Below are 12,662 nucleotides of genomic sequence, written 5' to 3'. Positions count from 1 at the left end.
TCGTGATGAGTGCAAGAACGCCCGCCTTGTTTGCAGTGTTGGTGGTTACGCGTTATAAGTAACACCGTTATTGGTATAGCATGTTACTTTGGCAATTATAATTTGATGCACTCGTTATGCATGTATAAATATAGCTGCTGCTTAAATTGTGCGAGTTGTAGTTGTCAGCAAGTCAATCCTGCAACATGGTAGCGCTATTTATCAGTTCTGTTTCCAAAATAAAATTTGCTTCTGCTGATGGTACAGGTCACAGAGCTAAGTTTGCAGTACCTGGAAAAGCAAGGCTCACGTTTCCATAAACAGTTGCAATTCTAGCGGGCCCTGTGTAGGTTAAAGGGGAAAAATTATTTACACTGCCAATATTTTACACTGCACTACCTGCGATTATGGTCCGCTAGCAGATGCAGGCTGCCAGGATTATTGTAACTTTTTTTTTAGGTCAGTTATCATATCTCTTCAGGGAGGGTTGCCGGTGAAATATTATTTCGGCTTTCTGTGAAAATGAGAAATGGATTTAACATGTGCCACGACGTTTTAAGCCATCACATGCAACTCTCCGGTGCACATTAGGTTACTTATACGTCCGGCATCTTGTGCAAAATTTGCTAGTTTAATTCACCTAAATTAGCTATAGTTGTTTTGCTCACAGACTTCATTTCTTTTGTTTCAGTAGGAGAAGCATGGGGCTAAAAGCTCGAGGAATTGACAAAGTACCAACCCAGTGACAAGTTGGCAACACAGCATTACACGACACACATTCACACATGTACAATAAAACAAACTTTACAAGTATAGATGACACCAAGTAAAATACAGAAGTTATGAAACAAATATCTGCAAATAGAGAGCAAAAAAATACATACGTATCATGACTTGGCATGCACATGAAAAGCAAAAATCAATAAGTACAGTGACCAAAATTCCGGGAGATATACTATTTGGGAACGTGAATGAGCTGGGTGAAGCATCTAATGTGACAATTTTGATTATTTGAAATTGAATATATCTACAGCACCCTAGTTGGGTAATAATCGTAAGGAATTAATTACACATAATATTATAATAAAGTGTCAAATCATCAGGACCAAAACTATACACTGGTACACAGAGACATGACCGTAAAAGATACAATACAGAAATAGGAATCATAAAGAATGCGCAAGACAGCTAATTGTAGCGACGTTTCTTGCAATATTTAAATAGATTTATAGAAAGTCCTCAATGGCAGAATAAAGGACGAAGTATCAAGTATACGGCCTCCGGTTCTTACCAAATAGTACATCATACGCAGAAAGGGCGCCTGGTCGGGTTTTAGTTTCGTACGTTTCTGCTTATTAAAATAATTTGCAAATTTCCTGGGCATTTCAGCTATTGGTCTCGTGACAAGAGTATTTGAGGAACATAGAAACACCATTCCCTTGACATGGTCGAAAAATCGCTGGAGTTGGCCTTTAAGTCCACGAAAGTTGGCGTCAAATCTTGCTCGTAGGACTTTTCAATAATGGTTTTCAGAGATGAGACTTCAAAGGGCTTAGGTGCCATGTACTGCCCTACAGTTGCTCGATCAAACCGATTTTACCGAAAACGGGTCACCACCACACAGCGTGGGAGCAGTTTTTGTGAAGAGTGGCGAGTGCCGTCTCGTTTGTATCCTCCGCAAAGCTACTCGCGCCGGTGCATGCAGCGCCCCAAGCGGCATCGGCACACTTCGGGGACCGGTTTCGGCGGCCGCTTTTCACACCTTCCCATTCTAGCCACCCTAGTACTACTAAGAGCCTTTGTGAACTGCAGCTGGAGTGCACGTAAACATACCACAACGCCCGTAATGTCTTGCGCCTCAAAGCGTGCCACGGCAAGCTCGAGGCTTCGTTGCAGTGCAGCACCCAACCGCTGGGCAATCAGGCGGTTCAGGTCCACCGAGCGGCCCAGCAGCTGGACGTGTCGCTGCCGCAACAGAGTCTCGTACCGGTTGGCCACGGGGTAGGCAAACACAGTCGAGTTGCTTGCACACTCCACGCGGAAGCGCTTGTCCAGCAGGATGCTGTGGTCAAAGAAAGGTAGCAAAACTGAGACTTGGGCTGCTCAGATCGCCCACCGCCAGTTGTATTCGCCACAACTTCAAGTGAGCGAATATGTCATACCTGCTTAGTGCTTTCGATGAACAAGTTCCCTCAACGCAATATAAAATGCAAAGCTTTCGTCTCGCTGAGCATTTAAATTTACCCTGAAGACGAGTCAGAGACATGAAGTGCAACCCAGTAAGTGACATAAATGAATGTACACAACTCGTTTTGCAGCAGCACTCCACATTACAAAAACACTAATTTTAGTCACACAAGGTGTTTACATCCGTACTGTCGTAGGTTTGACGAGAAGAGGCGCTTAAGTCACCCTGCTTGAACACAATGAGCAACGATCAATATTACATTAACAACAGTAATTCATTTTATGCAACAGTAATGAACCTTTATTTAGATTGCATTTTGCAGCTTAAATGTAAGCCCAATATTGAACTAGACTTCGAACACACATAATATTTTTTTACAGAAGCTAAATGAATATACAATTGCTCTCCAAATGATGCAAGTTTCGTGATATTTTTTTTTTTTTCAAGTTGAAAGATCGCATATAAAAAAAGGGCATGCAAGTAAAGTTTTTTTTACCTGCCGGCCAGGTGCTTGTAGTAGGCAAATATCTGGTCGCTTAGTTTGTATGCAAACTGGTCGAAACACAGGTTGACCTCAGCCTCTACCTCATCGTAGAGAAACTGCTTCTTGAACTTGGTGAGGGCGTAGAATGCACTGTCGTTGTACAAGTCCAAAGGATAGAGTACGCATCTAAAGAAAAAAGAAAGCACCATTTTAAGAACCTGCGGCGAATTATATGACATCATCTGAAACAGAAACCACTCAACATAATGTCTTCCTCGGCTTCTGAAAGAACGGCAACATTAACACTTAACAGAATTTTTATGCCAGTGCAATAGGACGTCACACTAAGAAAATAAATAGGGGTGCATCCAGCCGAATTGCTTTCGCTTCAATTACTGTATCATTGAATAGGACAGCTCCCCTGTAAAATCTACAGGGAAAAAAAAAAGAACAACATGTTACTAGTGAAATTTACAGTGTCATCAGGAATGTTTTGTAATAGCAGCTAATTGCACACGTACGTGCTACACATACATATACCTGAAAGTTGTATACAGATGAAAATCACTTAGAGCATACGAAGAAAAGCGTTTAGATGAAGCACTTGCTAGGAGGTTTATAAAATGAGGTCGTTTGCATAGTAGTGCTGATCATGATGCACCTTTTATAAAACATTAAAGAAAGGTATGTTCTGTAGAAGTGTAACCAAATCAACAATCACATTCCTAAATATTGGGTGTGACAATGACAAATGTGTGTGCAGCCACAATCATAAAAAAAAAAGCTGGGTATTGGACATAACATTCAGAGTTTCACACTTGACAGTAAACCTCGTAAATTCAAAGTCCTAGATCCTAGGAGGAAATGTTTTTGCAAAAGCAGCTCGAACGAACAGTTAACAAGGAACCGGTGATAGAGAGCCAGTAATAACCCACAACAGCATTTTACTTCTGTGAAATGCAATCAAAAAAAGAAGAGCTTGCAAAGAAAGAAAGGAATGAGAGGGGAAAAAATAAAAGAAGGCACGAGCAGGAGTTTCGTGAGAAGCAAGAAGTGAAGACACTCACTCCATCATGGAAGGGTTCTTAGTGGTCAGGATGTGATCAGTCAGGATCCACGGAAGGGACATTTCAATCGGGAACTGAAACCAGCCGATAGAGAAACGCTTTGAGGTTAGCTTTTCAACATAACTATAAATCCAATAACGTCTTGCATACAGCAAACGGTTGCATGTCGAAGACAGCCAAGCATCTAAACTAACATCAATGACAGCCACAGACATCCAACATACACGAGAGCAATATAGTTTAAGATACGGCTACTTCAAACTTCCGCATTGTAGAACTAAATACGAAACTAATCAACTTAAATACCTGAGACCTTCTTTTCTAAATCAACATCCACAAGTTCTAAATTATGTGAATGAAGCCATGTCAGAATCTGTGATTAAGCTTGTCGTATAATCTTATTTCTTGCCCTGTGTGCCCTCATAGTAAGAGCAAGGCCTCAAGCCTTATGTGCTATACGAGATTTGTATTAATAAATAGTACATTTGTTTAAATTATTTTATGTGTATTATTAACTGTTCCTGATAGCATAGTGTCATGTTTTTCTTTTCTCTTAGTGCTTCCGCTTTCTTGAATTGAGTAATTTATATATGTTTGAAACCCTGTTGAACAGTGCTTGGGTGGTAGGGCCATTGTCAGGCAGTTAATCTGCCTTTAGCCATATCATCCCTTGACATGTAACATTTTGAGATGCAACATGTTGAAAATAAACATTATTATTATTATTATTATTATTATTATTATTATTATTATTATTATTATTATTATTATTATTATTAGATACATTGAGTGCTAAGCGCCAATGATTCCATCATTCATAGGATCAGCAGTAAAGTGGCCCGACATAAAATGCTCGGCTGCTGATCCAACCTTACACATCTAGCCAGCCCACGTAAATACAGCAGACACCAAATCAAAGTTGTGCTGTGAAATCAAGCCTTATGTTTGAATTTGCCTTAATTCCACAATTATTTGATATGTAAGATTACTTGAGCCCCGAATTTTGCAAATACAGCTTTGAATTGTACAAAAATGCTGCAATAAGGAAAGCTAAGAAAGTGCTTAGCTATAAATAGCGAGTTTCTACTGGCATAATCTTCAAAAGCAGCTCAGCATCAATGAGTCACAGAAAGATAGAGACAAAATAGATTAAATTACACGTAACAAGAGTATGCATAATAAATATACGATAACACCATAGCTGTTAGTGCAACCCCTACATAAGTAACTACTACAATGGCAAATTACCTGGATTCTTTTCCCCATTGTCATTTCCAAGTAAAATTCTCGGTACCACAACTGGGACAGGTCACAACACTCTTGTAATGTCTCTGCAAACAGGGTCAAAAAGAAAGGGTAAAAAAATTTGGAGAGGTGTCCATCTCTACATGGATCTGAGTTGTGAGGTCTGTGCAGGGCTGACAAGTATTATCACTCCCTCTTTTCCTTTGTTTGTTTGGGGGGGGGGGGGGGGAAAGGACTAGTGTAAGAGGGCAATGCTTCCCAGTTTCTGTGATGCGACAACAACGGCAGCAACTGGAAGTATTGTAGAAAATTTACAGCTCAGTAGAACTTGTACAGCAAACTACAAGAGACACTAACAGATACTGCAGCAAGTGCTATATGAAGTAGGCTGCAGTGATATCCTGTCGCTATGACACTGCTGCATATGTGGCTCCTTTCACTGTGCCTCACTAGTTATAAGGTTCAGTCTCTTCCGCAGATTGCCCAAGTTGCTCAGTTAGCAAATGATGCATGGTGATAACAGGCCCCTACACTGGGACATTAAATATTCATTAACTATGATATGTGATTCACAGATTCATTACAGATAGTCTTCTACCTTGTTGCGACATTGCGACATTTATAAACTGCTCGCACAATTCCGTAACGTTGGGACTGCAGTACAATAAGTCCTGCCACTTTTTTTCTCCGACCAGTTCTATTTTTGCTTGCGCCAAACTTTAATCTTAATTACAGTTGCACTAATGCAGCTTTCATCCTCAACTCCACAGACAAACCAATCTTTTCTTTATCTCAAGCAGCCAATTTCCCAGAAATGAACCATTCCCTAGAGAGAATTAAGCTCACGAGCTAGGTGAACACAAGAATGCCTCAATTTATGCACTTTAGTGAGTGTTATCAGATATTAAAGATACGGTTACAATTGTGACATCACAAATCACTGTTATCTGCCTTAAGGGGGGAAGAGGGTTTTAAATTTTTTTTTTATATTTCTTGACCAAATTCAATGAAAATTGTAACCCAGACAGAGTTTTTCAAGCTGATTTCAAAAATATAATTGCTTTTGAAATTGGTTGGCCAGTTGCAGAGATAATTAAAATTAATCCTATATTGTTTATCAGAACAATGGAAAGGCAATTATTGGCCAGAATATTAATATTGACATATGGCTAGATACTATGAAGTGTAATTAACACAAATGTAGGATTACTTTTTTAATATTACAAGTATTACCAATTTTATAGCAATTTGAAGTTTAATCTCCAGATATCTCTATCAAGCGATTAAATTAGTACCAAGAATAAAAATTTAGAAAGACTAGATTGAAAAATCTGTTCCTACATTTGTGTAGGAGACATATGTAGCTACATGCCACCACAAGAATTGTGGCTCTATGTGACCTCAAGACCAAGATATCGCTTTGGCAAGTTTCAAAAACATCGAAAATGACATTCTGAGAAAACGTCAAAAAACAAAATAGGCTCATATTTAATACAGAAAATCACAAACTATTTACAATGTTCACAAATGGCCTAGCATCAGTACCCTCCAGGAACATAGTCTGTCTGTTTAGAGTCATTTCGGTGTTGTTTTCGTAGCACACGCTGCAAGTTTTCTGCAGAAGCATGCTTGCGTGCGCATGCTTCAGCACGGTGGCGATCTTTTTCACTCATGCGCTTGGTCAACTGTTGGCCAGGGTTTAGCTGAAGTTCTTGAAGTATGGCTGTAGAAGCTTTTTCATACCCAGAATTGAACTTCATTACAGCCTCTGCCACAGCAGCTTGCACAGCAAACAATGATGCATGTTTCTCCTTCGGCGCCAGTGCCCAAATAATTGAGTGGAGACACTCGTTGTTATTTTGGGTCTTCCCTCTTAGGCATCGCCGAAGAAGCGATTCATCAGACAAACGTCTGTAAACTGGAAGAAGCGCCTCACATACATGGGGTGGCAGATTGTGGCGGTGTTTTGGAGCAGGCTCACCTTTGGCCTTTGCTGCGTTTTGGCGGCACCATGAATCTGGGCCCTCTGGACAGAGAGTGTGGTTAGAAGTGACATCGTTTGAGGTGATGTGGTAGTATGTGGCCATGACTGCTTTATGCATGGCCTTGACATCACCTTTGTGCGATTTCAAGGCCCAGCCATAGTAGCTGCTGAGCTTGGTGATAAGCTCACCAGTCAGCTTTCCTTTCCCACCGAGACTCTCTGTACCAGAGGACTTCTGCTTGGAAACTAGATTTCGCAGTGCTGTGCCCATTCTCTTGTGAATGTGGTTAACACAATCTTCCTTGTCCACGGGTATGTATCCATAGACTTTCGCATCTTGAAGAGCAAGGTAAGCGCGGCTGTCACCATCCGACAACAAGGTCGTGTACCGCAGCTTATGCTTCTGCAGCGATCTTTGGAAGAGGATCAGTGCCGCTTCCACCTCCATCTCCCCAGCTTTTTTGTCCGTGTTTTTCTGGCATGCGTGTGCCTCCTTCCAAGCCTGGTAGGCAGGGTCAACTTCTTTTGGTGCCCGTGCGCACCCAGCACAGAAATTGCTGAGCACTACATAATCGAGCACAAATCCTGTGTAGAGCTCAATTACGGTGCCGACGCCGATATGAGACGAGTGGCCGCGCGTCATCCATGTGCCATCGAACGATATAGCGATGTTGTCCGGGCTGTTTATATTTAGGTCACGGTACAAATCGCGCACTAATTGTGCACATGTCCCCATCAACTTTTCTGCCCCATCGGTTGCCGCGGGGACGAGTTTCGTTTTCAAGTGTCCCTGCCATGTTTTATTGTGCATTCCTCTCTCCGAAATGTTCATCGCCGCAAAAATGTCGTTCATTGCGGTTTGCCCGTTTCCGGTGCTCTGCATTGCACGCTCCGCAAGGATGTTTATGACAAAAGGCCTGAGCTTTGCTTTGCCGCTCACGCGCGGCGAGCTCCATCCCTGCACATTATCGCCGCAGATCGCACATTCGGCAACAAACTTCACAGCAAGGCCAAAATCCCGCTCACCTTTTCGCACCGTGAGGTTACCACCACAAATTGTACACTTGCAACTGGTAGACGCCAGCAGCGCGTTCATCGAGTCGTAACTAGCGATGAAAAAACTTGTAGCGAGATCGTTGCTAGCTTGTGTGGCAGCGTCATCACGATCCAAAAAGTCAGATTTTCGGGCAGTAGCAGGAGTTGAAGCAAGTACATTAAGTTTTTCTTGAGCTTCACTCTCTATACGCCGCAAATCTTCTGGCTGCAACATTGCAGTGTCGTGCCGAAACGACGACGAAGACCCGCGGCGGTTGTCAAGAGCGCTTTGGGGGACTAGGCCTAACACGCCCGCATCGGCGCCGCTCGACTCGGGAAGCACGCCGTTCTCCGCATGGTCAGGAACTGGTGGTGGCACAGCAGCGCATTTCTGGAAGTTGTACGGAGTCTTCCTCTTCCTTTTTGTTCCGAATTTGTACTTCGTAGCGAACTTCGGCGACGGCGTCGACATCGTTGCTCACGTGCGAAAACCAGTTGACGCGTACGGTGTGCGCACAGTCGCCGCGGAGTGATGCAGACGATGCCTGTCAGGCCAATGGCGTGACCCGCTGCGGGTCACGTGCCGTAACTGGCCAATTACTGCGCGTGTTGGGACTTCTTTTTGAATCGGGATATCTTCACAGCCAACGCGCGCTCGGAGCCGAAAATGGCGCGAAAATCAAGACGAGAGGCTGCGCTTTCAAACGATATATGATTCGCGGCTGTCGGACAAATATGACGGCCGTCGCGTGTCACGGAAAAGGCGCTTTATTTACCAAATTCTTGGCTCATATTTAGCTGGCACTGGTGCTAAAATTGATATTACGGCTAAGATATCGTTTCAAACTGCATAAAACTTGGCGAAATGGTAGAATATTGGATGGAAATAGCAAAACTGCCATTTCCAAAAAATCAACTTTTTGACGATTTTTCGGCTTTTAAAACCCGTGTCCCCCCTTAAGCTATCAAAGAACTTACGGCTAAAGTTGAGTAAGTAGTTCCAGTAGAAAGATCCCTTGTGGAACCTGTCGATCTCCATGAGGGAGGGACCATCGATGTCCTTGCGCAGGGTCCGCTTGCCGCCACTCTTGTCGGCAATCAGAGACTCCAGCATTGTGCGCACCATGTACAACTGCAAATGATGGACAATGTATATTAAATGAAACCAAAGGCTCAAGGCATGTGTCACAGCTTCTCCTTACACTTGTCACTTAACAGCGTGTGCTTCCAAACGTCCAACGGCCCTTGCAGACCCCACGGACTACGGTTTTGACCAGTAAATTACGGCCGATGACACATTTATGAGATGTTCACTCTCAGGCGAAAACGCTCACTAGCCTGAACTTTAGATAAACACATGGAAGATAATCTACCATTGACAAATAACTGCATTAGGCATACTGGCCCCTTGAAATTTTCTACAAAGCCAAACACAAATTAAGGCATGCTGCCAACTTCTTGGAAATCTTTTATTTTGATCCTTAACTGATTGTTTTGTGTTTGTCTCAGAAGGGGCAGTTTAAAAACACACTTCAAGAATGTCTTGAGCAACTAATCACAATTTAATTACGGAAATTACCCAAAATATGACCATCAAGCCAAGAGAGATAAGTACTGATCCAGCGATACAAAACCAAAATCATTTGGCAGGAGTGTAGCTGTGCAATAAAAGTGTGCACCGAAATAGGATCTTTGCACTGTCATGAATAGTAAGTGTAGTACAGCCAAAAAAGAAAAAAAGTGTGTAGTTTCAGATCGCTGCATTACAGTCGAAACCTTATAACATCAAATGTTGTAGGCGGATTTCAAATATCCTTTTTCTTTGCACAGATTATTGTTCCATAAAGAAGCATGTGGAGTTTTGTTGAATATACAGGTGTATTTAAAAGTTCTGACTTTAACGTTCACGCAATAAAAAACAACTGAAATTTAAGTTTTGAGAAAAACAAGAAATAAATTTCCCAAATGTGTTATATATACATGTGGGAAAACATGTTTGGAAACGTTGCGGGACACTAAAAACCACCAGGCTCATATCTGGGACCTTCCTTGATTGCCATGAGTTGACTGTTACGTGATTTAGCCACTCCTAGTTTTTTTTTTTTTTTTTGAAGCTTGTTTTTTGTCAGCCATTGACCGGTGGCTGGCGTCCTTCAAGCGAGTTTGGTTCCTGCCTAGAAAAGCTACTCTGCTGCTGTAGCCAGTATCAACACCAACCTGCTTCAAAATATCCATTGTGCCACTATTTCAACTGCCAGTACAATCTTATAATCCAAATAGAAAAAATTCTAGTGCCTCAATGAACATCTTTAGGGACACGCTGCCAAAGCATCCCATTGAAGCATTGATTCGCGCTTTGAGTTTTCTAGCAGACATATTTCCCCAAAATATACATATTGTCCAAACAGAGCTCTGCATACACATCTTTCTCTTTGTTCAGTGTGTCTTTGTAAAAACCTCCTTTGTTTTTTTTTTTTTTTTTTAATGTTTCTCTCAATCAATCAATCAATCATGATTTATTTCAGCTTCAAAGACATTCAGTGGAGCTTGGTGGGTACGGACAAAAAGCCATAGATGAGGCTTGACAGGGTCCGTACCCCCGGGCTTGGCAAACGTGGCGTACAGAGTGGCGTACAATCGTGACGTACAAAGGCAAAAACGGGCACATAACAGTTATCTTCATTGCAACAACATAAGCGAGCTAGTGGAACTGAAAAATGTACACAATAAAGAGAAAAGGCACTGGTACAGTATACAGAGAAAAGGCACTGGTATACGAGAAAAGGCACTGGTACAGTATACAGAGATGCACTCGTTCAAAATGAAGGGGGAGAGAGAGATTCACAGGTACATTTTATCATCATACACATGCGAATTGAGTACGCGGAAGTGTTACTTATGTTTTTCGGATATGTTAAGTAGTAGCGGTAGCTGATATTTCAACATCTGTGTTGCGTAATTGGTTCGTGGTCTTGGTAATCTCCAGACTTCACGAGTCCTCAAAATTCGCACATGTTCAGCGCGAGTTAGCGCCGACAATTCTGTGAAAAATGTGTCGTTATTTTTTATAGCCGACTTATAGCGATTGTTTAAAATTGTGTGATATAGCTCATGTACTGGGAATAAGTGCAGAGCCTTGAAAATCGGTTCCGTGTGGGCATCGTATGCGGCACTAACGATGTTACGAATGGCTTTCTTTTGAAGTTTGTGTAATTTCTGAACGTTGGTTTTGGTGGTCGTGCCCCAGACTAAGTGACAATAAGATAAGTTAGACAAAAATAGTGATTTATAAATTAACAATTTTATGTTTTGAGGCAGGACGTAACGAAACTTTGACAATATACCTACAGTTTTTGAAAGTTTATTTAAGGTGGCATTCACTTGATCTGTCCACGTCATATGCTCTTCAAAAATGACTCCCAGGCTTTTAGCAACGCGTGATAATTCTATAGTTGATGTTCCTAACTTTAGACTGTTTGTGATGCCCAGTGTTTTGTTTTGAGGCCGAAATATAACAGCTTTCGTTTTAGCCGCGTTTAGGTTCAAAGAGTTGGCGATACTCCAAGTGTGAATTTTATTTAGGACGACGTTGCCTTTTTCAATGAGGTTTGAAGGGTCACGTCCTGTAATAAAAACACTTGTATCATCTGCGTAAATGATAAATTTAGTATTAGCACAAATATTTACTATATCATTCACATATAAATTAAAGAGCAATGGGCCCAAAATGCTACCCTGAGGTACACCAGCCTTAATTGGTTTGAATTCGGATACAAAACCATTAATAGTGACTTGCTGGTGGCGATGTTTAAAGTAAGAAATTATAAGTTTTAAGAAAGTGCCTCTAAAGCCATAATGCTGCAGTTTCTCAAACAAGGAATCGTGGTTAATTGAGTCAAATGCTTTTGAGTAGTCAATGAATATGCCTAGTGTACAGAGATGATCTTCGAAAGATTGTAAGATAAGCTCCTTTTGGCGTAATAGAGCCATCTCAGTGGAGCATCCCTTCCGGAAGCCAAACTGGCAAGGCGTAATAATGCTATGCTTCGTTGAAAAACTGGACATGCGTTTATATATCAATTTCTCAATGCATTTAGAAAAGACTGGAATAATTGAAATTGGCCTGTAATTGGAGAAATTATTGATGTCACCACCCTTGAATATTACAGTTACCTTTGACATCTGTAGTTGTTTGGGAAATGTGCCAACAGAAAACATGAGGTTAATAACATGTTCCAGAATTGGTGCGATAATATCGATTACAAATTTTATAGGTCTGATTTGGAAGTCATGAACATCCGTACACATACTGTTTTTTAGTGACAAAACAGATGTTATAATTTCATGCACAGTAGTCGGACACAAGAATGCGCTTTTCTGTATCGGTGCTGTTAAATATTGAATGCAATTCGGATCGTGCTTACTATTCACAAGTGATGTGAAAAAGTCGTTGAAGGAATTCGCCAAGCGTGCATTCGTTAATTCTTCGCCGTTACTATTAATTGATAAAGTGGATTGTTCTTGGGGGTCACCGTGTAGCACAGTGTTCAATCGTTTCCACATAAGGTGTGGCTTTTTAAGGACTTCTGGGGTGAAAAGATTGCTTAAGTAAATTTGTTTCGCTTCTCGGAGCTGTTTGTTCAGTTGGTTCCTGAAGCGCTTAAAAGCGTGTAAATCTGT

General features: G+C 41.5%; 1 protein-coding gene across 1 annotated transcript in view; it reads right to left on the bottom strand.

Annotated features, from left to right (window-relative positions):
- Cyfip (Cytoplasmic FMR1-interacting protein Sra-1) overlaps window positions 1-12,662 on the bottom strand; it is a 54,656-nt gene that overhangs the window by 21,349 nt on the left and 20,645 nt on the right. The window contains exons 13-17 of the mRNA XM_075887273.1: window positions 8,961-9,114; window positions 4,967-5,049; window positions 3,719-3,792; window positions 2,664-2,837; window positions 1,813-2,041 (exon numbers count right to left, since the gene is read on the bottom strand). Of these exons, the coding sequence (XP_075743388.1) occupies window positions 1,813-2,041; window positions 2,664-2,837; window positions 3,719-3,792; window positions 4,967-5,049; window positions 8,961-9,114 (714 nt within the window). The remainder of the gene's footprint in view (window positions 1-1,812; window positions 2,042-2,663; window positions 2,838-3,718; window positions 3,793-4,966; window positions 5,050-8,960; window positions 9,115-12,662) is intronic.

This window comes from Rhipicephalus microplus, chromosome 2 (genome assembly GCF_043290135.1).
Source record: "Rhipicephalus microplus isolate Deutch F79 chromosome 2, USDA_Rmic, whole genome shotgun sequence".
Taxonomy (NCBI): domain Eukaryota; kingdom Metazoa; phylum Arthropoda; class Arachnida; order Ixodida; family Ixodidae; genus Rhipicephalus; species Rhipicephalus microplus.
The sequence above is the reverse complement of the archived record's forward strand: the minus strand, read 5'-3'. Positions and strand labels throughout refer to the sequence as shown.